The sequence below is a fragment of the Meriones unguiculatus genome, chromosome 5, assembly GCF_030254825.1.
Source record: "Meriones unguiculatus strain TT.TT164.6M chromosome 5, Bangor_MerUng_6.1, whole genome shotgun sequence".
Taxonomy (NCBI): Eukaryota; Metazoa; Chordata; class Mammalia; order Rodentia; family Muridae; genus Meriones; species Meriones unguiculatus.
This window is the reverse complement of record NC_083353.1, coordinates 84497027-84522884: the sequence shown is the minus strand read 5'-3', so window position 1 is coordinate 84522884 and position 25858 is coordinate 84497027. Positions and strand designations below refer to the sequence as shown.

General features: G+C 43.9%; 1 protein-coding gene across 2 annotated transcripts in view; it reads left to right on the top strand.

Moving 5' to 3' along the window:
* Positions 1-1004: 1004 nt before the first annotated feature.
* The window catches only part of Prickle2 (prickle planar cell polarity protein 2), a 331379-nt gene continuing 306525 nt past the window's right edge, over positions 1005-25858 (top strand). The window contains exons 1-2 of one of the 2 annotated variants that reach the window (XM_060383771.1): positions 1005-1332; positions 1893-1978. In XM_060383771.1, coding sequence (XP_060239754.1) covers positions 1183-1332; positions 1893-1978 — 236 coding nt within the window. In that variant the 5' untranslated portion in view covers positions 1005-1182. The remainder of the gene's footprint in view (positions 1333-1892; positions 1979-25858) is intronic. The other variant, XM_060383772.1, reaches the window with a different exon arrangement.

The window sequence follows — 25858 nt, the reverse complement described above, 5'->3', positions numbered from 1 at the left end:
GCAGCTTGCTATTCCTTTGACTTTGATAGATAGGTATACTGGTCTTGCTCCCCCTCCCCCACTTGCTGGGTTAACCCAGGTGGGCATGGCATCTCCTCATTCAACGTCAGTGTTCCACATATAAATGCTAAGCCAGACAGTCATCTTTTTCAGTGATGACAAGTTGCCTCCTTTTGACTTCCAGGTGTGTCTAGAGTGTCCAATCACCACATAAGTGCTAAAACCAAGACAAGGCCCTTCTGTCATTTGGGTTTGGCTGAAAGCAAATAATGTTAATGCATGCTTTGAACGACATGGATGTGAAAGAGATGGACTAGTGGGTGGTGGAGAGAGTTCAGGGGAAGTGTTATTTGAGCTGAAACATCAATGACTAGTGGACACCACAGCCTGATCTTTAATGAGCCCTGAGTTTGTGCCTGTCACGACATCTGCATATGTCCCGAGTCATCCTTTAACCATGCTATCGGATAAAGACTCCTGTTACATCTTTTTAAAAAGTGTTGATAGACCGGTAGGGCATGGTGATACATGACTTTAATCCCAGCACTCAGGAGGCAGAAGGAGGACAGTATTTATGTGTTCTATATAGTGAGACCTCTCTCTCTCTCTCTCTCTCTCTCTCTCTATATATATATATATATATATATATATATATGAATATATATGCATTTATATTAGACACACATATTGATAAGCCATACTAGTTTAACAGATTTCGAAAGATCACTAATACACAGTGGAAGAAGAGTTTAAATGTTTAAATCTTAACCTGAAAAATCTCTCTCATCTTTGCAGCTCCACCCGACATCTGTGAAGTGTCCCCTGCCCCCTAACTTCAGAGACCAGGGTGAGCGGAAGAGCTTTTAGGGGCTGGGCCAGCTAAAGAGTTCTCCCCAGAGGGCAAGGAAGCAGGAGAAAGGAGAAAGTGGCCTCAGCTGGTGCCAGAGAGGATGGGACTGGCTGGGGGAGGGCGGGGAACTCGCGGAGAGGGGAGGGACCAGCAGGCGGGGAGCAGGCTACCGAGGGAAGGGAGGAGGGGATCCGTGCTCTCCCGAACCAGCCGGGACAGCTAGGCGGAGACCGCCGGGCTGACTAACGTGCCGGCCCAGGCCACCCGCCCTCCCGGCGGCTGCGGCGCGGACACATTCAACCGACAGAGCTGCTTGCGGGAAGCGCCCGGCCATGTTCAGCCGGAGCTCGCGGAAAAGACTGTCCCGCCGCTCGGTGAGTGTCCTCCACCCGAGCGGAGCCGCCCGCCCGGTCCCCACCGCCGGCAGCCAGCGCCCGGGCCCAGCCCCTCTCCGCCCGGCGGCCGCGCACCTGTGGCCCCAGGTAAGCTGGCCCCGTGGGCGCGCGAGGGGCTGGGCCCTACCCCAGGCCGGGCGACAGTGCCACCAGGGACCCGGACCCTAAATGCCATAGTTCTGGGACACCGGGAGCGAACCTTCTTCTTTTCCCTTCTCTTAAGGAAAATGGGAATCCCAGCACCGAGACCGAACCTGGGGCTGGCTTTTGGGCGTCCCAGCCACCCTCTTCCTGGTAGCCCTGGCTTAGTCCAGGGCAGCCACCAGGTGGTCCCCGCAACTCCAGGGACTGGAAAGGTCTTGCTTTTGTTTCTTAGAAACCGGTGACCAAGGTGTCTGGGGGAGACAAAGCCCCAGCCAAGCCATTTATTGGTGGTTTGGTGCCCAGGCTCCATAGACAGTCCACCTGTGATTCTACAGCTTTCTCCAGGTGGGAGAATCCGGCCCCAAGTCCCCAACATCAGAAAACAGTTGGGTCCAATCACAGAAGCAGGGTGGGAGGGGCAGGCCTTCCTGCCTAGGGTGCAAGCGGGGCTTTGAAGGGAGCCCCGGTGGTGGACATACTTGTGTTGTCTTTTTGTTTTGAAGTTGAGCGGACTGGGTCGGATTGAGAGAGGCCAGCCATGTAACGCCTGTGGTGACCAGTGCCCTGGGTTCGCCTTGCATAAATGGAGGTAGGATGGTCTTAAACACACCACACGATAGGGAGGAAAATAAATACACTTCCCCCCCTTTTTAAGTCTCTCCTGTAAGTCACATGGAAAGAATGCAAACACTGTTCCTTTAAGAGCCCAGCTACATCTGCTACAAATATTGAAGGTGGAAGTGGTGGCCAGACACTGGAGGATGCAGGAGATGCATTTTCCTGATGCCAGAGCTTTCAATGGGAAGTGTCTAGGTAACTCGGCCCCAAACAGTTCAGACCTGGAGCATGGCGGTGTTGCCAGGCACCATGGTGCCGTGGGTGGAGGAGTGCCTAGACTAACTGGTGTTTTCCAGTTGTGCTTTCAGTTCAGCCCTTGTAACTCTGGGTCCCAACCGCAAATCCACCACTGCCTGCCTGTGCTGTGTCGACCCTCTTCCCGTGGCCAGATGTTTCTTATTAATGTGCCTTGAATGTTGATTTTCAGGCAGCCTCAGCTGGCTTGCAATGATTTTTGTTTGGGAGTGGAGGGATCTTGGGTGCCCTCCCACCGCATCTGACGGGTGGGGAACTGGTTGGGAAAAGTTGGGGTGTGGGTTTACAGACTCCACCTGGTGATGTAAAGGGAAGCGTTCTCCCTGGCACCTTTACGAAAAGGGAAAAAAAATGGGGACAGTGGACAGCTGACCAGTATCAATGTTGGGTGAAAGCGTCCTTCCTATCGTTCATAGGGTCCTTTGAAGAAGATTGTTTTGGGTACAACGGAGAAAATGTATCTGTGACCACCCTCTTCCGTTCTCCCTCCCCCTCCCACACCTTTGCACCTCTCTTACTTCCCTACAGCTACAGCACATGCTGGGCATTCGATGTTAAGGAAACTCTTAGCTGGTTTCTTCAGAGATGAACTGCTTTTGTTCCCACCTCAGATGAGTCTGGCAGGCTCTCTGCCTTTGTTTCAGGGCAATGAGCACAGACTTGGGGCTCTCAAGCATTTAATGACTAGTGTGGCAGAGTCCAGGCAGGCAGCCTTATAAATATGTGGAGACCTAGGCATCTGTCAATAGTGTCAGTGCTATCTTAAGGAAGATGTGCGCTAAACAGGCCCTGGGGTATCTCGAGTATGAAAGTGGGTTACGCATGGGCGTGGATATTGAAAGCTCATTTTGTTCACTAAATTCAGTAAGACAGAGAATAGCTCATGGCTTCTCTTGATCCACCTGGAGAGGTAATGGAAGTGAGGGGCTGGGCAGGTGATTTGCAGTTCCCCTGTCTTCCTTTGCCTACAGGTCTCTTTCTGACCAGAGGCCCATTGGCAAGTGGCTCAGCATGTAAACTTGAACCTTGTTCTCTTCAGTTGTGTGACCTCTGAACTTTCAGACCCTAAGGGTCCTAGTTGCCAATTTCTCTACCTATTAGATGGAAGTGACAAGAACACTTACCCAGGGATTAAGTCCGATGTTGAACATATTGTTTGTTTATTCCCAGAGTAAATGTGCACTAATTTTGTTGTTCCCAGCTTCCTTCCAAGGGCTGCTCGGGAGGAGACAGAACTCATTTATTTGAGGATGCTGGATGAGCAGGGTCGCTTTGACCTTCATGCTCATAATTTCTTAGAACTTTGCATCATTTTAACCCAGCTAATTTTGTGATGGGAAAACAAGGGTTTTATTTTCAGCCCATGAAGCAAAAGAGACCTTTTCATCAAACTGAGGGATATTCACATGGAAGCAATTTCCCGGCTAGCACCAGCAAAAGAAGGCTTCCCTTTGTGCCGTGAATAGGGTTTTTAATGGTGTTTCCTTCCATCACTGGACAGGAAGCAACTTGGGTGACCTCCTGCCTGATCATTTGTGGGTTCTAGGAATCTTCCTAGTCTTCTTTTAAATGGTCCCGTTACCTTCTTTTACTGTGGAGCCCTAAGCTCTTAGTGGACACTGATGCCAGTGTATGAAGAAGGGTGAGGCACTGGGAGGTTGCTATTGTTCTGACACAAGGCGAACACACATCCTCTTTCCCCAGATTCCGACTCTCATTGCTGTGACAAAAAGCACGGCAGAAGTAACTGAAGGAATCAATAGTTTATTTGGGTTGTAGTCTGAGGGTAGTCTATCATGATGGAAAGGACACGAGGGCAGAAGCTTGGATCCGCTAATCCATTGAAGCAGAGAGAGACGGGCGCTGGTACCCTGGCCTGTGGGATGGAGTCTCCCCAATTCAGCATGGATCTTTCCTCTTCAGTTACACTTTTCTGGAAACAGTCTCTTAGACGTACCCAGAGATATATTTCCTACGTGATTCTAAGTCCAGTCAACTTGACAATGAAGATTAACCATTACACCAACAGCAAAACCCTGCGACCTTCCCTTGTGACCTCAACCACTTACCTGGTCTGTGTTAATCCATCCTGATCCTCTTCCATCCCAATCATAGGCATCTCTTCAGGATAAGATAGAATTAAAGTATTGCCTCCTGGTACTAAGAGCTGTGAGTTCTTAGGAAGGAAGCAGAGCGAAAACCAACTGCTTTCGTCTGGCACAGTGCTCAGACCTGGGGCTTTGAAGTACACCCAAAACTTAGCTGTCATCTGTTCTTGACTAGCTCTGTGACCTTGGGTAAAAGACTCAGGCTTCCTTTCCTGTCACACTGCAAGACTCTGCAGCATAAATTATCGAATGGCTGTTGTATGCCAGGTGCTTTGTTGGTGGTGGTGACTTAGCAAGAGACAGCCAATCGGGATTGCAGCCCCATTCCACAAATAATTAAATGCTAGCTAAGGTGGTTCATGTGAAGTCTCCGAGGAGATGACATTTGGGTGGAGATCTAAATGAAGAAAGGGAGGGGAATCTTGCTGGCTGCAGCTGGTAAGGAAATCAATATTCCAGCTCCTGGAAGCTTGTTGGGAGTGTACAGTGGGTCCTTCCTGGACCCACTGAGTCTATCTTGAACTGGAGCTAGGCACCTGGCTGACTTGTCTGTACGCTAACAGCAGGAGGCAGTGAGTTAAGGTACCTAGCAGAATGAATGGCAAAATTGTTTCTCCTCACTTTGGGTCTTACCATGAGGGAGAAAAGATGTCTGTAAAAGACTGCGGCTCTTATCAAAATGGCTGTATTTTATCACAAGGACTTTGCTGAGTGCTGGTCCACTCCCATTTTATTGTTCTGTTTTCCTTCAGGCATCAAACGTGCAGGTGCTTTTAGGATTTCTAGTAAGAATAAGGGGTTATGTGTCTTAGGAAACAGGACCCACAATTCTTACTCTCTGTAATGGAACGACTAGGAGCACGGGTGGTCTCTGCTTTCCATAGGTGACCTAGTGAGGAGAAAGCATCGTCTCATGGCAGCTTAGTGGAAACCCCCAAAGCTTTCAGGCTGCAGAGAAGATGTTCAACCTCCTAAGGAGGAGGATGAAGGCAGCTTCATGGACTGTTCATGGCTGGGCACTTAGTGCATCTACCATAAGAGGGCTGCTGGGACCAACTATGCCTGCATGTTTGCATCTAGTCTGGGGGCAGGCATTTGCACAGGGAAGGGTTTGATCTCTGCATGTCTGGGTGCTAATGGGTAACACAACAGAACTACATCTCTTTCGTGCAAGACTAATAAGAAAACTGTGCACATGCAGTAACAGGATAACATGGGTGTCAGGCACCCATGTGTGACATACCTTTCTAGATAAGCTTACCAAACCGCGTGAAGTTGGTGTTATTGTTTTATTAGTAAGGAAATCAAATCTCTCAATTGTTACATCACTTAGCTAAGGCTCCTGGGCCACCGAGAATCATGCTCATCACCTGTGACTTATTTGCCTCTTGTGACATAGTCTAAAGCAATGGTCACAACCCAAAGACTGTAGTCATCCGGCAGTTAATTGATTCTGTTTGCCCACTTGGCATATTAAACTAGTAACCCCTCCACCTTGTATTAAATTCAACTTTCTAGCTTTTTTAGGAAAAGAAATCTAACTATTTGAAATTGTCAGGCCAGCTTTCCTACTTGAGTAACTTTTGGCTCTTCAGTAGTTTCCCTGTAGACGGAACTAACTCTGGCTTACCTTAGTCCCCCCCATTCTGGTTAGTCCAAGGACCTCTTTGAATATCCAGGTTACCTATCCAGTACTGGAAATCTCAGGTGAGTGCTCGTCTTTGCAAATACCAGCTCCCCTGTGGAAAACAATGACACAACCAGACAAGTGCTTTGCATCCTATCCCTCAGGCTTGGTGACTCTTGGATGTGAGTACGACTGTTTGTTTCTTTTAGTGGGAGGGAAACTGAGTCCCAGGGAACTTAAGCAGGTTGCCTGGGTCTTCCCAGCTGCCTAGTCAATGATCATCCAAATCTGTCTGACTGTAAACATTTTTCTTATGAAGCAGGGCCTCTCGGGTTTTATCTGCCTATAAATTGCTTGGAGATTTTGTTCAAACTCAGTTCTCATGGTTTAAGGTAGGATCCAAGAGTCTCTTCTCCTGAGAAGTTCCAAGATGCTGCTTGAGCTGCCTCAGGAACTACGCTGGGAATGACAAATATCCAGACAGTGGCTGGAAAACTCTGGCCTCTTGGCCAAACCTGAGCCTTTTGTATGGTCTTTTTTTATGGCCGTGAATCAAAACTGGGTATTACATTTTTAAAGAGCAGGGAGAAAACGAAGAGAATAATTCACATTTTAGGGAAATAACCTGATATTATTCAAATTTCCGTGTTTGTATATGAAATTACTGAACAAAGCTTAGCTCATTTGTTGACATGATTGATTGATTGGTTGATTGATTGATTGATTGTGGTAGCAGTGGGGTTGGGTAGTTGGAGATGAGACCATAGCCCACATAGCCCAAACTATTTAGTGTCTGACTCTATGGGAAATAAGTTCTGGCATGGACTAATCACTATCTAGAGTACTGCATACTCAGTTCAGAACAAGAAGTCACGTCCCTAAGAGAACATTTCCCTCCACACTAGATGAGAACAGAGGTAAAAGAAAAGCAGCCAGAGAAACAGGGCACAGACCAAAGTTCTTCCTAAAGGGCTGTTGACAGGGTTTGCAAGGCCAGATCAATGACCCTCCAGGGGCTTCTAAGCCCCTTGTAATCTCTTTAACATTGCAACTTTAGGTTCAATTTGAGCAGGAAGAAGTAGACTTTTACAACAGCCTCCTGGAGTCCCATTTTCACGAGCAGCTGACAGGGGCAGCCCACAGCAGGGCTGGCTTGGTGAGGCCATTATAATTATGTAGAACAGTTAGTCTCTGGATAAGGGAGGCTTTTCCAGGCACATGCTTTGGCTGGACCATGGTTGCTCCTGAGGCATTGCCCTCAGGGGGCAGCCCTGCCTGTGCCTTGAAAAGCATCCTTTCTTAGTTGCCTTGGCGACTCTGGGCTGCTAACTGCAGCCATAATTTGGGGTGATGCTGGCTTGGGTTTCTTTTAGCGGATTGTGATTTGGCAATGAAATAGTTTCCCACCTATTGTTCTGCCTCAATCAGTGAATTTGCCAAGAAGAAGGAAAGTAAGTGTATGAGAGAGAGAGGGAGAGAGAGAGAGAGAGACAGAGACAGAGAGAGAGAGAGAGAGAGAGAGAGAGAGAGAGAGAGAGAGAGAGATAGGCAGGCTCAGACACTTATGGGATCTTCAAGGCCGGACTAAGAAGGTTGCTGCTTGTATAATTTGCATTTGATAAGATGTATGAGAGAAGGTGAGTTCTTTATAGGGGTGTCTCGTGAAAAAAAAATCGACTCTGTCTCAATATATTTGGCATCTGTTATTTGGAAAGAGAGATTGGTATTATAAAAGGAAATAAAATCTCTCTTATGCAAACACACACGTGTGCACCATGCCAGAGAGGAGGAAACCGTGGTTGTGGAACACAGCCCGCTACCTGTTTTGTGCCTGCGAGCAAGGTGGTTTTCATATTTTTGAGAAAATGAACATTTGGTGGCACTTACAATTATATGAAAATTCAATTTTAGAAGCCTGTAAATAAAGTGTTATTGGCAGCCATCCCCACCCACTCTTTTGGTGACGTCTGAGACTCATGATAGTGAGTTACATCAAGACAGGGCTTGTGGCCTGCAGACCTGAAAGCGCTTACTACCTGGACCTGTTCAGAATTCGCTTCTGATATATATTAATTATGGTTTAGTACTTCTCAGATTCAGTCATGTCATCTTTATTAACATTTATATGAAAAAGATATATCTTTCACATTATCATTCAGAGCTTGCTTTTTTCATACTTGGAAATAATCTGTAGATATTTTCCACATTACTCTATTTAGGTAATGCATAAAGATCCAATATATTTTTTAACTTTCAGCCACCATTGTATATAGAACATATAGAGCCACGGAGTTTGTGACCATGCTGTTTGTTTGTTTGTTTGTTTGTTTTTTCACTGTTTCTTATTGAATACTTTTACACCGTCACTGTTCCATGGCTGTGTTTGCCCAGTACTAGATTTCTGTCACATAACTGGAACTGCTAGGTCAGAGGATATGGAAGTGAAAAAATTTAAAAACACTTGTCAAATCATCCTACCAATTTCCTAACGCCTTAAAAAAAAAAAAAAAAAACCCAGAGTGTTTGTATGCTCTCTGGGCTGTGATGTTCAGACATCTCTGCTTGGACAGCATCCTGGTAATTAATCCTCGCTTAATTGCCCCAAGTGACAGTTTGTGTCTGACGAATAGTAAAAAATCACAGAACATCAGTGTCAGCCATCTATTTCCCACAGTATAGTTCCATTTGCCTTTAATTCCACACGTGATGCCCACATTTTGTTGAGCAGCCGCACTCACCCCCATGCTTTCGTGGCAGGAGGAAGGAGAAGCAAATGAATTTGCTGTTTTATTGTCTTTTGTTTCTACAGGCCCAAAGGTTCCCCTTTAACCTTGCCACTAATGAGTACCTTGGAGGGATCTCCCTGTGGAGAGAGGGAACATTGCCTGCCGGGGAATCATTCCCAGATCCCCCCAGCTTCTTGAGATCAAAGGTTTTCTCCCTACCTGCATAGAGGACAGTAAGAGGTGCAGTCTCTGGGGGCAGCCAGAGACTGTTTCCAGCCGGTGTCATAACTATTTCTTTGAGGCTCATAAAGGCTTATCTGGGAACATTAAAGTGGAATGGCCAAAGGGGCAAGCTTTAAAGGCCGATTGTTGAATGCTGTCTTGATGTTTGCGCACATGTGTGGAGGCCAGGGCTTCCACAGGAGCCATCGCTTGATTTTGCTTTTTACAGTGACTCTCGCTGGGGCCTGGGGCTTGCTGATTTCACCCAGTAGTCTGGGTATCTACTGAATCCCAGGGGATCCCCTTCTGCCTCCCCAGCGCAGACTTCAGAAGTGTGCCTCAACATCTAGATTTTCCCTTGGGTTCTGTGGACGTAACTCAGGCTCTCGTGTGCTTTTGCAGCACTGAGCAAGTGACACAACCTTTCTGAGTTCAGTCTTCTTGGTGAAATGGAGGCAATCCAGTTTGCCTGGTGAGGTGGTGGTAGGGTTAACAGGACGGAGCCTGGGTTCCTCGAGTTCACTGGTTTCAAGAAGATTCAGTGGAAACCGGGTTGTGGTTTCCACTGGGGTCACTGGAGAAGATCTGAGGTCACGGGCCTGGAAACTGTAGGTTCTGAGATGGATCTTAAGAAGCCACTTCTGGAGCTGAAGCCTGTCAGTCTTAGCGGGAGTGATGACTTATAACCAGAGAGACAGGGTAGAGCTCCGAAGAGGGAGCTTAGGTGATATTAACAGGATGAGATCTCATGGAAAGGTAGATTTAGATTCTCATTCTGTGTGGGCTCTCACACCAAGGGGTTTACACACATCAGGTGAAATGGTTTTTGGTGGAACTGGACCCGATACCCTCATAACCTCTTCCCAGGTGAAGTTTCCACACAGTGTTCATAAAAACAGTTTGCAGAGTCCGAGAGGAAGGTAATGTTCAAACTCAGCCTCTAGGAGCCTCTTGTGAGTCTCCTGTCTCACCAGCTGCGCTGTGAAAGCTCCTGTTCAAGATGATAACCACACGTTGTGGTATGCAAGGCCTGTTTCTACTCGGTCTGTTTAATAATAGTCAATGAGTTCTATGGCTCTCCTACCTGAGTGCTTAATCCACCGATCCCTGTTATAGGGCATGAAAAGGATGAACATTTATTCAACATCTGAACCCGAGATCATGTTCTGGAACCTCTTAAAGCAAGATCTGTGTTTATATCTTATTAGCATGATGATGCAGGGTTTAAATCTTGGATTAATGACATTGGATAGGGGCAAAAATACAAATTTCCGTTTTCTTGGGATAACTGAAAATATATGGCAACTAGCATCTTACAGTTCTTTCCTTTCTGACGGAGCATTTGTGTCCAGTGAACACAGTCCCTACTACCATTCCGCTGTGACATCTGGAGGCAGCAGCGAGGCCCTAGAATCCCAGCACACCTGTGATGAAAAGTGAGGCAGAGGTAGAGGCAGGAGAATTTCTGGGCAAGGATTCACACAGCTGTGAACAAGAGACCCTGCCCCAAACCAGGTAGAAGACAAAGACCAACGCCATAGGTTATCCTTTGGCCATCACATACATGTGTGGTATGTGGACACACTCACTCACACACACATAAACACTACATAAACCATACACATGAAAGCCAAGAAAGGCCAGCCATTTACATGTTTTCCGAAGGAAATCCCAACAGAAGGGACCAGTCCAGGGGAGTTCACGATATGCCATCTGCAACCTGTTTGAAGCAAGCATAACAGTGTGTCATGTGACCATTTTTTTTTTTCAGTCTTTGGACTTGGGCTTTTGAATATGTGTCCTGACACTTTGGAGATGTGGGTGTCTCGCTGGCAAAAAAAACAATGCAGTCGCACGAGGACAGTAAAAGATTTTAACGCAGGCGTTGTGAGATTTTTATGTTCTTCAAAGTGTGAGGTGATGTGGAATTGTCTTGCCCATGCTTCGGAGCTGAGTCATTATGTGAACATATAGCACGGAAATGTTCCAGTTTCAAATGCTGAAGAGTTAGGCCTTGGGGGAACTTACGAAAAGAATGCAAGTGTTTTCTCTTTTCCAGTGGTTTTATAACATTGCCTCAATGACATAATTCTCAAAGCCTTTTGCTTTATAATCCAGCACCCAGAGCTTTTCTGTCTCATTTCTATCTTTGATGACTTGGTGTTTGAAGCTCCTCCAGCAACTTGTTGAATTGTTTAGAAATCTCCATGCCAGGCTCCTTTTAATCTTTATGAATCCCCAAATTAGAGGCATTAAGTGAAAAGGGGAATGCATGTTTTCTCTTGGGCTTGGAATATTAGTATTTCTACTAATGTAGCCTAGTGCTATAGTAATATTGGTAGAAAAGGACACAGTGATGATGCTTGGGTTCTAGAGGGTAGAGGAACAAAATGACGAGTCCTGGGCTTGGGAGTTCTTGTTTAAGTGTGAAAATATTCCCAACAGGCTCGTGTGTTTAAGTGAGTCATCTCTTTAATTACGGCTGAATTGCCAGATAGCTAGTGTGTAGTTTAGACCACTTTGAAGATTCTGTGAAGTTGGGTGATTTATGAATAAAAAAGAAATAGAATAACTCCATCACCCAGAGATGTGTAGTTCTAGTAGTAAGACATGATTTTCTCCTAATCTATCTTCTTTGTGTATAGTTTCAATTGGCTGCATTGCTTCCCCAACGCCACTGAAACAAATTTCTAAATGACTGCTTTACGGCAACAGAAGCTCTTGAGACTTCTGAAGTCAGAATCAGGTGTCAGTGGTGTGAGATCCCCTGGAGACTTGTAGGTAAATCTGTTTTGTGTCTCTCCTAGCTTCTGGTGGCTCCTAAACACTCTTAAGTGTTCTTGGCTTGTAGATTCACTGCTCCCATCATCACATGGCTTTCTTCCTGCCTGATGTGTCCTGTAAGGATTTATCTGTGGGTTGAGAACCACCTTAATCCAGAGTGATCTCATCTCTAGATTCTTAATTATATCTGTGAAGACCGTATTTTTTTAAAGCAAGGGCACCCCATTAAGTTCATCTTGATAGATGAATCCTTTAAGGCCTCTGTATTGATGCCACTATACTAGTCATGAAAAAAAATTATGTGAGTCCCTTCTTAAGTATCCTGTCCAATATTAGCTTTTCTAAAAAAAAAATGTATTTATGTATATGGGTCTTTTGCCTGCATGTATGTATGTGCACCATGTATGTGCCTAGTGCCCACAGAACCAGATGTTGGATCCCGGGAATTGTAGTTAAGGACAGCTATTAGCCACCATGTCCTCTGCAAACCCAGGTCCTCTGCAATAGTAGCCAGTGCTTAACCAGTGAGCCATCTCTCTAGCCTCTAGTAATGGCTTCCTAAATGTGCCATTTGCAAAACCATGTGGCTGCATAGACTATCTTGGCCTTGACTTTAGAGCAATTTTGTGAGGAACCCACTTGACCTTTTAGGGCAAAATCGAAGGCTTGCAACAGGAAAGGATTGTTGAAGCTGCTGTCAGTGGATGGAATTATGTGATGGAATGTGTAGACCTATTGATGAGGTCTGAATCATTTGACCCCCTTAGGTCACCCTACAGAGTTCATCCATCTTCTTTCATTTTATTTTTGAGCCTTACCAGGGAAATGCATAGGAAATGAACTAGTAGTGTGTAGAGAGTTATTTGTGAAAAGAGTATTTGACCTTTTAATTAAGGTCATGTAATGGATTCACATTCAAAGGGGGAAGAAAATAGTCTTGTCTCAGAAAAAGAAAATTTTAATAATCTTAGAAATGAATACCATTCCTACATGCCAAATCAGTCCCTGCAAACCCTACTTCATAAAGAGAATGGGGAGAAGTGGGACATTAATGCTCCTTTCCAGTTGTCCCATTTCAACCCTGTGAAGGATCTAGACTTACTAGAATAACTCATCTAAAGTAAAATGAAAAGAGTGTTTCCCTCTTTGTTGTGGTCATTATTATATAGCTCTCATTTACAATATGCCAGGAGTATTATAGGAATCATGTTTCTCAAAGTCTTATATAGTGATAACTATTATTTTTATTTGAGACAATATCTTCTCATAGCCTAGGCTGGCCTTGAACTTGCAGCCCTCCCGATGGCTTCCCAAGTGCTGAGATCACAAGCGTGCACCACCAAGCCCAGACTCTTAAGTCATCTTTGAAATCACTTACAAGGCAGATTCTGTTGTTTCCTGTAGGAAATGAAATGCTGCAGATCTTGGCCATAGAGCAAGGCGGTAGCAACACTGATATTGTGTGTCTTTCATCTCTGATTGCGGTCTGGACCCTTAATCTGTGTCCCCCACCCCCCAGCTCTGGAGAGCTGGGTATAGACTTTAAATGGCTAGACTATCCTGAGGACTGCCCATCAACCCATTTATTTGGTTTTACTTGGGACTTAGTATAGTCCGGCTACCCAATATCTTGTTTTTTCATAGACTTCAACTGCCTGTTAAAGGTAAGGGGGAGTGGCAAGGAGGTTAAACCAAAAGAATCCCTCCCTTTATTCTTATTTCTCCTCCTCCCTTGGATAGGGTCTTTCTGTGTAGCCCATCTGGCCGCCTGAGTTCAGGGATGACAGATGTGCTACATACCTGGCCTTGAGTTTTTCTTGATCCAGAGTTTATGCTCACCATCCCCTTTCCCAGTGTTTACACTGTATGGAGTTTAACACAGCGGTCTTCTGGAGCTTGGGTCAGATGCAGACTTGAGCAAACCAAAGTATAGTACCTCTGTAAAAATGACCAAACATGAATGAGACCATCTACTGGGTAGTAAAATGAACGTCCTTAGAAATCAAAATATTATAGACCTGGACAGAACAGAGAGAGTTCTGTGACAGAGCAGAACATCTTGAAAACTAGATCCAAGCACTGGGACCATAGGAGAAGTCAGGTGGCTTTTCAAAGCAGTGGGAAATGATTCTATTGATTTGATCAACATTACTAGAAAAAACACCCAGCTTTTGCTCTGGCCTGGCATAAAAAGAGATAAAATTTAAAGCTTAAAAAACAAAACAAAACAAATCGACACTTTACTGGGGATTGACTCTTACAAATGTGGAGCTAAAAGGCATAACTGGTAACATTTTATCTTCCTCCTCTCCCTCCCTCTGAAGTCCCACTGCCAAGGCAGTAGGTACCTTCTGGCCTTGGCGTTTGCAGATACTGGCACTGCCTGAATGTCTTTGTATGGCTTGGCCCTCTCCTACCCACGGGCCTGTCTGCTTGTCCCTCCTGGAGAACAGTCTTCCCGCCTATCAGAAAAGGAAACTCCAGTCCCTAAGCCCCCTCTTCTCTTTCTTGTTTTCATAGCGTTGGCCCCACCTGAAATGATATGCTAATGAATTCTGTGCTTTATGTTTGTCCCCCGGGAATAGTTTAGCTTGTGTAAGCATTTCGGTGTCACACGGTTGTTTCAATGCTTGATTTTTTTTGGTATTCAGTCCCTGACACCTGGATCAGTGTCTGGTGCCTAGCAAACATTCAGTTCAGATGCATTGATTGACTAAATAAACCGGTGGATGGCATGAAACTCGAAAGCCATAAAGGGAGATGGATTATTTTGATGTTAATAATTTTTGAAAAATTAAAAGTCAAGAGAAAACTTGAACAGATTACCTGATCACCTGTAATTGGCAGGTGCATAGTCATTGTTTTTAAATGAGAAAACATTTCTTGCTAATGACAGAAATGAGCATGAGACAACTCATTCTGAAATTTGCAAGGGTCTCGGTGGGTGGATGTGTGAGAAAATGTAATTTGTTTTCTCAACGGGAATGTGACTGTTTCTTGTTATTTTGCAAATCCAATACAAGAACTACTGTGTCTGTGCTCATGTCTCATGGTGAATTGTTCCATCTCTTTTCATAGACATTGTTAAAATAATCAGAAGAGGTTTTAAAATCTTGACAAAAGTGAGTCAAGCTTAACCCCAAACAGAATACATGATGGACTTAACAGGTTTTCAAACCTGTTCTGGTACTAAAGGATTTGGAACTGCCCATTGGTGTAACAAGATTGATAATCATGATTTTGTGATCTCTGGGATGACAAAAAAAAAAAAAGCAATAATAGAACTACATGTCCAGTCTCCCAAACATCACCTTCACATTTAGAGACCCATAGATTTGGGCATCTATGGGTGTCTGCTGGCTTCCTTCCTTTCTTTAATCATGCTGTTTGGGAATGAGGCACCTGGCATTAATAGGCTGGGGCCAGGCACATTATACATCCTGGAGTCAGTGAGAAAGCACCACCACAATGGAGGAGGTCCCATTCTAAATGATAATGGCAGCCTTTATCCAGAAGGGAGTGTGGGAAAGAGTTGAAAGAAGCAGATACCTGTGCAAGAATACACGCTAACCTGAGGTCAGCAAACCTGACTAACTCCTCTGGGCTATGGTCGTTCACATCTGTAACCGGAAAGGAAGGGTCTCGTAATTGTGAACACGCCACAAAGCACCAAGTTCAGAAGTCTCTCTCCAGAGCTGTCTTTGAAAGCTCCCGTCGTGTATTGTACGCACGTGTTGTGTTTCTTCTTAAAGCCAAGTGTACACAGGCTGCCTGCGGCTGTGCTCACAGTTACCTCTGGAAACCCAGGAAGCACAGGCATGGGGAGAACAAAACTAGCTATTCCTGTGGAAACTGAGTGCTTGGGAATAACTAAAAAGGAATGTTAGGAAGAGTGAGGTTAACACTTCGGAAGCATCGAGGATTAGTAATGAAGCAGACTGTCAAAGGATTTTTTTTGGACAGTGTCTTTAAATTCAGACACTATTTAAAAAGAACAAAACAAAACAAACTCTGAGCTGAATATTAAAAGACTTTACACTATAGGTATTTTTTTTATCCAAGAACTAGAAGCCATTTGAATCTGTAAAATCCTCTTCCTGATTAAAATGAGTCTATAGTTGTGTCTCTCAATAAAAAGGTTGAAGAGTGAAGACATGTCCATGTGGGTTTGTTTGTTTGTTTGTTTGTTGTGTGTGTGTGTTATTCCTTAATGTGAAAATGATCACTAGTTATCCTTCTATAATTCCATTCTTAGGAGTACATCCTTCCAAAAGAAAAACAAACAAACAAAAAAGCAACAAAGACACATACCCTCCAGTTACTGTCCGGCATAGGACCTGAGAACAAAGATGTCATTCCCTAGTCCGCAGGTATTTCTCCTAGGACTTGCCCTTCAGTTAGATTCCAGCCAAAGGGGTAGAAGTGAAAGCTACAGTTTACAGCTTCGGGGATGTATGCTTTACTGAAAACAAGCAACCCATTGCCTCCCTGCTTCCTCCTGCCCACGGAGCTTGGGTAAGATGGTTGGTGCCTAAGTAGCTGCAATGAGGTAGAAGCCCAGTGTTGAAAAGGCAGAACAGAATAGTGTTTATGATGACCAGAAAGACGCCATATTAGCCTTGGGCTGCCTAACTCTAGTCGGTATTTCTTTGGGGGAGAAGTGTACTTCCCTTTTGATACAGTCACTATGATTTTTGGCTTTACTTGTTTATAGCTACATTTCGTTCCAGCTGGGTTCTTAAAAATTAACAATCAACTACAGATGCTGATTATGTCAGACAAAGACTTCCTCACAGCAGATATTACCCTAGGGTTAAGAACTAAATTCAGTTGCTTCAGCAGAGTTACCGTAACTGTCTTTTCCTCTTAAAAAAATATTGTATTTACCTTTAGTCTGTTTTGCCTGCACACATGTTTCTGTGCTACAGGTATGCAGTGCCCACAGAGGTCAGAAGAAAGCATCCGATCTGCCCGAAACTGGCATCACAGGGAGTTGGGAGCAGCCACGTGGTAGCTGGGAACTGAACTGGATCCACTGGAAGAGCAGTGAGGGCTCTTAACCACTGAGCCGTCTCTGCAGCCCAGAACTGTCTTTTCTAACTATAGCTGCCATGTGGCCTTAGTGCTTGGAAATAGAAGAGCAACTCTTTTTTAAAATTTTATTTTCATACATTTTAAAAATATATTTTAAGGGGCTAGAAAGATGGCTTAGTGGTTAAGAGCACTGGCTGCTTTTCCAGAGGACCCGGGTTCAATTCTCAGCACCCACATGTCAGCTCACAACTGTCTGTAACTCCAGTTCCAGGGATCTGACACTCTCACATGGACACACAGGCAGGCAAAGCACCGATGCATATGAAATAATTTTTTTTAAGAAATATTTAAGCTGAAATAGGATTGCACCGCCATTCCTCCCCCTCCCTCCTTAGCCCCCTTGCAGATAATCACCTTACAATCCCTCCCATTTCACCCTCTCAAGTGGATAGCACCTTTCCTTTTGGTTATTATTGCAACATGCTTGTATGTGTGTGTGTGTGTGTGTACAAAAACATAACTTGGCTGAGAACAAATGTGCTCTCTCAGATGATGCTCGGGTTAAGATGATATCATCAGAAACCTTGGCTTTCATAAGTTGCCAGAGGAAGTTTAATAAATTTGGATATAGTGGGTATTAAAAGATGACTTTTTTTTTTCATACTCAGCTTCTCCATGAATATGTGCCCTTATCTATCAGGGAATAACCTGGACCATCCTAGGGATGTCTTCCTGTAACACAGACTTCCATCATCTGAGAAAGAGCATATGTCGTCTTAGAATGCATTTGGGACTGCTTATTATAGGATTAAAGGGCAGAGAATGAATGAGCATTGGGAATCCCTCTGATAGCCCCTATTGGGTTACCAGCCAGCTAGGCAGAGGGATCGAGTTCATGTTACGTATGCGGAGAAGAATGCCTGAGAGCTACTGTATGAGCATGTGTGAGGGGTGAGCTGCCATCGCCTTGTGTGTGTGCAACAGGACGTGTGCCTTTTAACCTCTTAATTCAATAATCACCGCCCAGACAATGTCCTCGCTGGGAAGTCAGCTTTATTGCTTGTGACCCAAGATAATTTTGTGTGAAAATCTTTAAGCTGTAGCTTACTGTTGCTTATTACCAGGCAGCTTTCTCCAAGAAATAAAGTTGGTAATAAAGGCTTGGAAAAATGGGGCAGGAGAGATAGCTCAGGGTAAAAACCCTCTCCCATAGGAATTGATTCCTAGCACCCACATAGCTGCTCAAACTCTTTGTGACTCCAATTCCAGGGGGTCCAGCCACTTCTTCTGATCTCCAAGGGCACCAGGCACACACTGTGACTCACAGACGTACATGCAGTCAAAACACGCATACACATAAAAGTAAAAAAAAAAAAAAAAATTAAAGTTAGAATATTGGCTAGAAATTTGGAATTGATTAAAGAAACTTTTTGTGTGACTACCCTAGCCTCATGTGCCATGGGACATGACAAACATGTTATAAGTTTATACCTTTAAGTGTAGTTACATATCTTCCCTTAATGTATGAGTTATGCATGTATATTCATAAGGTCAGTGTGACTATGTGTCTATGTCTATGTATGTATATATGCTTTATGTTTTGATACAAATACACTTATCTTAGACTATTTAACTGTAGATCTTATAGTTATTTTGACATGTGTTAAACATAAATAATTCTAAATAAAATTTCCAAAAGACTACATAATACCATTACACTGTATAGCTACATTGTATTTTTGCTAGTTCTCTGCCAATGGTCATTGTGGATGTTTTCAGCATCTACTTATTCCAAATGGTGCTCCAATCATTTTGCTCTGTGTATTATCACAGCTCTGATGAGTGAAAAATGTCAATAGGACAAATCCCTACAAGCAGAGTGATTGGTTCAGGAGTACATACATTTCACTGAGTGGCTATTACTAAAAGGAAAAAAAAATAACCCTGTTATTTCAAACCTGTATAGACCTGTCAAATTGTATGAGGGAGAATGTTAGCCAATTCTAAATGTCTAAAAAGAACCTAAGTTCAGTAAACTTTGGAATTCTATTTTAAAAACTTATTAAAATAACTACAGTTGAATGTTATCCTGGTAGTCTCTGTGAAACACAACTTACTCTCCTAATGAGGCATGGACCAATGTATGAGCTTTCATTTGTGGAGGGAGGCAGAGGGCTAGGATTTGGTCACCGGTCCATTCTACCTTCCTCTTTCTATCACTGGATATGGATTTACACATTTGTGAAAGTCACGGGCTTAAATGAATTCAGGAATATGACCCCTTTCTTTCATCCTTTTTATCAGCCCTTTCAGGGCTGTTTCTTTGCAATAAGGCTCGAACCTAGTTTGAAAAATCACAGGTTCAAGACCAGGTATTACACACCTTTAATTCCAGCAGTCAGTAGAAAGAGGCAGAATGATCTCTGTGATTTTTAAGACCAGCATGGTCTACATAGTGAGTTGCAGGTCAGCCAAGGTTATACAGTGGGGCCCTGCCTCAAACACACAAACAAACACAAAACCTTCAAACAACAGCAAACAAACAACCCACTCCAAACAGAAGCAAACCACAGGTTCTTGTGCCCAGAAGTGCCTCCTTTCCAGCCCCCAGTACAGCAGTACATAAGTCTGCACAAGCATGGATTCTTGCCCGGGCAACTTTGTTCACCTTGTATCTGCCCTCTCCACATCTCCCTTCTCTCTTTAATCTATTTTCCACAGGATAGTCAAATACAAAGCAGTTCCATGAAATATTGAGCAGATGCAAAAATATTGATAAAATATGTATAACACAGAGACAATAGTCAGACAGTAGAAATATACGCGCCTCCCACTTGGCTTTAGGAAAATGAGCCTTGCCATTATATCTTCTGTTTACGTTTTCACCTCCCTAGCAAGGTTCCACTCTCCTCAATTATATTTTCATGATGTTTTCTTTGCTTAATGCTTTTGTCAAAAATAGTTTGTTTCTTCATGTGTTCTTTGGGGACACACACACAGGGTGTTTCTGGAGTATATAACCAGCAGTAGGTCGGTGAAATCATTGTAGATGAGCCTGTAGTTTTGCTAGATAAAGATATATTCTTTCCCAAAGACAATCATTCATTTATGTTCCAATTAGCAGATTCTCTTTGCTCCTTATCTTTCTCTGTATTTAACCTTGTCACATCTCTATGCCCTATTTTTACATATGGTTTCCTTCTCCTGGAAGAACCTTCTCTCATTCTTTTGTGTGTGCTTCTGTGGTTGGTTTGAATTGGTCTGGCCTCCACAGACTTGTGTTTAAATGCTTGACCCATAAGGAGAGGCACTATTAGGAGATGTGGCCCTGTTGGAATAGGTGTGGCTTTGTTGGGGAGAAGTGTGTCAATATGGAGGTGGGCTTTGAGGTTTACTTATGCTCAAGCCACACCCAGTGGGACAGTCTCTTTCTGTCGCCTTCTGAAGAAGATATAGAACTCTCAGCTCCTTCTCCAGCACCATGTCTGCTGCATGCTGCCATGCTTCCCGCCATGACGATGTGGACTAAACCTCTGAAACTATAAGCCACCCTCCAATTAAATGTTTTCCTTTAGAAGAGTTGCTGTGGTCATGGTGTCTCTTCACAGCAATAAAACCCTAACTAAGACAGTTTCCCATCTAACCCTCCAGGGTTTGGGGTTAAATCTCACCTTTGTACAAGCCTCCTTTTGCTGTGTTCTCCTTGCCCCAAGACTAAGCTCCAGGGAGGGTTGTGCCCTTTTCCCTTTGTGCTTAGAATCTAGTTGGAAAAATGAGTAAGCAGCTGAATGAAGTCCTCTCTAGTTAGCAGTTCCCTGTTTAGTGAATTGACTAAGGATGTGAAAAAGTTAATGGAGCCTTGCTTAATGACACTTCTGGCACCAGGGCCATTCCATGGTGACATTATCTGAAGCCTTCTTCAAAGGACCACAGAAGCTACGATACCCTGGTGGAATAGAACATTCCAACAGCGGACACTACAAAGGATGTCCAGATGAAATAAACAAGCACATAGATGATAAATATACAAGAGTTATACAAATATTTGTTTCCAAAGATAAAGAAAGGAGATGGAGGGGTAGAGCTTTGGTTGTATGTTAACCTATGATCTGACCAGCATTATGTTGAAAATTCAAATAAAGTTAAGTGAGTCCAGATGGGCTGCCTGGAGAGCTTTTCTCAAAGTCCAGGCTCTCCTGGTGGCCATTCAGATTTGTTTATGGGCAATTTTGTCCTGCTGCATATGCTTCTGGAGATTAAATGCCTTCAGGCCTCATAGTTACACATTACCTAAGAGCTGTGGGTACCAAGCTGTAGAATACAGCCAAGTCCCAGGCACTGAGGACGGAGATGTCATGTTATCACTGAAAACAGAGGCTAGGAGCTACCTACAAGGCATATATAGAGCCCTTTGCAACCAGAAGAGTCTCCTCAATATATCATTTCATCAAGGTGAAGGTGGTAGGAAATTGACAGGTGGTCAATGCCTCTAGCAGGAGAGGTCTGGCCCATGAGGTCTGTGATAGGCTCTATCATAGGAGGCTCAGTTTTGTCATTGTCTGACCTTGTAATCTCAGACAAGTCACTTAGCACATGCTTTCATATCCTCACCTGTGAAATGGAAATATGACACCTGGACAGCTTCCCGTCAGGAAGCAGTGATATAGGAAAGTCAAGCACTCTGCATAGTACTCAGTACATGGAAAGTTCTCAGATAGGTTTTTTTGTTGTTGCTATAAAATTGTAATCTACATTTTAATATATAGTAGAGTAGGGGGATGGGTTAAAGAGGTTGGCTGATTGGAGATGTAGAGTTGAAACTGTGCCCAGAACCCACAGCCCAGCAATTCTTACTCTAATAGTCTTCTGTTAATTTCTACCAAGACAACAACTTGATCACATCAAGCCTCTCTCAATTAAAGTCTGTGAAGGGATGCCTTAACTTTTTTTTTTAACACACATATAATTTAGTTCTGCTTTTATATTTACAAACAGTAAAAGTTTGTTGAGTCAGGGTTAAGAGACAGAGCTAAGCGATGAGGAAGATTTTCTTTTCAGTACTCAGTGTCATTAAGAAAATCTCATTTCAGAGACACAGAGAGGCGAGTAAGTACAATCCCTATCTGTCCAGCTATGGATCAGTAAATGTGAAATCACCATGAAGGTTCAAGAGGAAGGCCCGCCTTACCCCAGAAGGATGCTCAAGCTTCCTGAGAACCGTGTCCCAAGGCCCCAGCTGCAGATGGCCCGTCACAAAGCAGGAGAACTCAAACAGTTTGGCTATATTCAACGCATGCATAAGGATGTATGATTTTAAGGGATTGTTAAATGGAGTGGTTTCTTGGTGTTTTATTACTGACTAAGCAACCATAATGACCAGTCATCTGAAAATAGCCTTTTGCTCTGGGATAGGCGATGCTCAACAGAGTTCGGGAGACTTGTGGCTGGCCAGCTCTGTGACTGAGACCAGGGAAAGGCCTCTGCTGTCTACGTTGTTAGGGAGCATGGGAGGATAATGGGTACTAGAGGCTGCTTTTTCCAGAGGGCACTGCCTCCTGACTAGTGTTACTATCGCTGCCCGTTACTGGGGAAATCATGAGAGTCCCCCCCCCAGGGGTTCCCTCTAAGTTGCTGTTCTGTTTCTGTGAAACAACACCATGACCAAGGCAACTTATAAAAGGAGGTATTTAACTAGGGTAAGCTTACAGTTTCAGAGGGTCAGTCTGCGATCACCGTAGTGGAGAGCAAAGCGGCGGGCAGGCATGGTGTTGGTACAGTAGCTGAGAGCTCACATGTGATCTGCCAAGTGGCAGGCAGACAGGGAGATTGGGCCTGGTCTTGTCTTTTAAAACTCAAACCTACTCACAAGTGACCCCCTCCCACCACCACCACCACCACCAAGGCGACAGCTCTTAATCATTCCTAAACAGTCCATGAACTGGGAACAAAATATTGAACTATATGTGCACATGGGGGCCATTCTTACACCACCACAGGTTCTTAATCTCACTAATAAAACAAGACTCAAAAGGAAGCTTGAGGACAATTTTATTAGTGTTTAGAAGAAAAACCCAAGGGTAGCAAGCTGGCAATCTCAGTGGCTGCTCAGAGGAGAAGGATGAAGGAGAAAAAGGCCTTCCCATTTAAGCTAGGCTGGCATGGACATCAGCCACTTGGCCGATGAGCAGCTGCATGGCGGGGAGGGGAGCTTTAGTACCAGAAAAACTATACTTAGGCTCTAGACAGCACCAGAAGGACAGAGAAAAGAAAAAGGAGGAGTTAGCCTTTCTGAGTCAGGGATTTCCCCTCAAATCTCTTTCCAGGCACCAGCCAAGGCTTCCTTTTCTCTCTACACCTAGCTGTTATATAAACAAAACTATACGATTTTAGGGCCATTAAGTAATCCCATTGGAAGGGTATTCCTACTGCTACACTTGAGAGCTTCACTTAGTTCGGTCTCAGAAAGGCAGGCAGGCTCAACAGAGCCTCCAGATAGCTCTCTAGGAACTGCACATAGGACAGGAATTCTTGGAAGGAGAAAGGACATCATCTCATTGAAGGGATAATCATTCCTCCTGCCTCCTTGGCATTACTTAAGGTGGATATACTTTCCTGAGGGTAGATCCTTAGCCAGGTGATTGATGACCAATTTGGATCAACTTTTTTCTTCTTTTCCTATTTTATTTTATTTTAAAAAATTTATTGTTTTGTATTAATTACAATTTATTTACTTTGTATCCCAGCTGTAACCCCTCCCTCAGACCACTGCTAGGGGAGGTCCTCCTCCCCTTCCATCTGACCCTAGCCTATCAAGTCTCGTCAGGACTGGCTGCATTGTCTTCCTCTGTGGCCTGGTTAGGCTGCCCCCCGCTCAGGGGGAGGTAATCAAAGAGACAGCAAATCAGAGACAGCCCCTGTTCCCCTTACTAGGGAACCTACTGGGAGATTGAGCTGCTCTGGGCTACATCTGTGCAGGGGTTCTAGGTTATCTTTATGCATGGAGTACCGGTCTCAGAGAAGACTCCTGTGCCCAGATTTTTTGTTTCAGTTGCTCTTCTTGTGGAATGCCTATTTTCTCCAGGTCTTTCTATCTCCCCCTTCTTTCATAAGATTTCCAGCACTCTGCCCAAAGTTTGACTATGAGTCTCAACATCTGCTTCAATACCCTGCTGGGTAGAATCTTTCAGAGCCCCTCTGTGGTAGGCTCCTGTCTGTTTTCTCCCTTTTCCGATGTCCATCCCATTTGCCTTTCTGGATGAGGATTTTGATCATCTTACCCAGGGTCCTCCTTCTTGCTTAGCTTCTTTAGGTATACAGATTTTAGTATGCTTACCCTGTATTTTATGTCTAATATCCATTTATAAGTGAGTATATACCATGTGTGTCTTTCTGCTTTTGGGATACCTCACTCAGGATGATTGGATCAACTTTTAAAGATGTAGACAATGGCATACCTCTATCCAGAGGTAGATTCCATTCTTTACTGTTAACACTTTCCACTCTGAAAAGGTGACCCTAAAGTCATTTAGGAAATGGGCTGAAACTGGGTAATACACATGTATAACCCATTTTACCATGAAAATTTAGAGACTCATTTTCAAAACCCCTTCACCAAAAGGAGTTGTCTGGAGATCAGTCTTATTCTCTAGGCAGGATGATCATTTAAGAGAAGGTAATAAACCAGCATTCCCTCTGGCATTCTTGGCAGAACAAAGGAAGTTTCTAGAGCTGCTGCATTGGAGACCCTTGCCCTCAGCTGCCTGCCTAGTTTCTGTCTCCTGTTCTCATCATCCCCAATTACCAAATAACTTTCATGTAGGAACTGGAGTGATATCTGTCTGGTGGTTTTGAGATGGGTGGAATTGTCAGGTGTAGCAGTTGGGGTACCTCTCCAATGGTATTTAGGGGTCCCCAAAGGCATATAAGGAGTTTAATTTGTATAACAACCAGATATAGAGAGAAAAGGAAGTCCTGTCTGGTGTGTGAAAACAGGTTTGAGGGAGAGTAAAGGCATCAGTTACTAGCATCACAAGCCCTAGGCAAAGAACCTGGAGTCAGTAGAACAAAGACTTTTTAAATGTCTGAGTTAAAATCCATTAGGTCTCTTCATAGGTTCATAAAAGTGTCTGTTTATCTGGATCTTTCTCTGGTTTTGTTGTTGTTTGTTTCTTCTTGTCCAAGGCTGGACTCAGGGCTCCTTTTCAGAGACCTTGATAGCTTTTAAAAGGGGTAGAACCACAGTGTGAGGTTCTTCTCGGATGTCTTCTAGAGAGGGAAAAAGAAGAAATTTAATCTTTGTATGATTTTTCAGATTAGAACAGTATTGGGCCTGTGTCTCTGCACTGTAGGTGCTTTGTAGGTGCAAGAGTAGTGTTAACATTGAGTCAAGGTCATGATGTCTCATAACTTGGCAACATATTTCTTAGTAAGAAAATCATTAGAGACAAATAGTTGTCTAAATAACATCTCATATGAATTTCAGCCTAGTGCTTGGAAAGTGTAATCCACTGTGGTATTTTCTAGAAAGCATACCAATATTAGCTTTGAATTATACTTTCCTATTGAGTGTTTAAGGCTATGCAGGTAGCCCCGTTCATGACTTTTCTTTTTTATTATAAAGGCAAGTTGAGGATCTGATTCTCTGGAGTTGTATGAGCTGAGGAGGTAGCTCCCTTAGCTTCCCCCCCTCCCTTTTCTTTTCCTTCTTTCTGTAATGTTTGGTTATTTATTTTATTTTGTTTATTTTTGCTAGTTTTCTCATCTGCTGAGAATGAGTAGGAGGTCTACCAGGAATGTAACCTCACTTGGCTGGCAGCACTCAAGACATTTTCCTCTTTGCTTTTTTTCCTCTTTGCAGATTGTGCACTGTTTGGAATGTGCCTGGTGGGAACTCCATGGCCTCTCTAAGAGGAAAGGTGACTTGCCAGAGCTGCAGACCATTTTCAGAGATGCTTTACAGTTCCCTAGGAACTGGTTGGTCTTGGAAGGAAAGGGTCAAAATAATATCCTCTTTAGTCCCTCTGATTACATTAGTGTAGGTACTGAACACCCAGAAACTCGGTTTCACCAGCCTGGTATTTAAACTTTTGCATAAT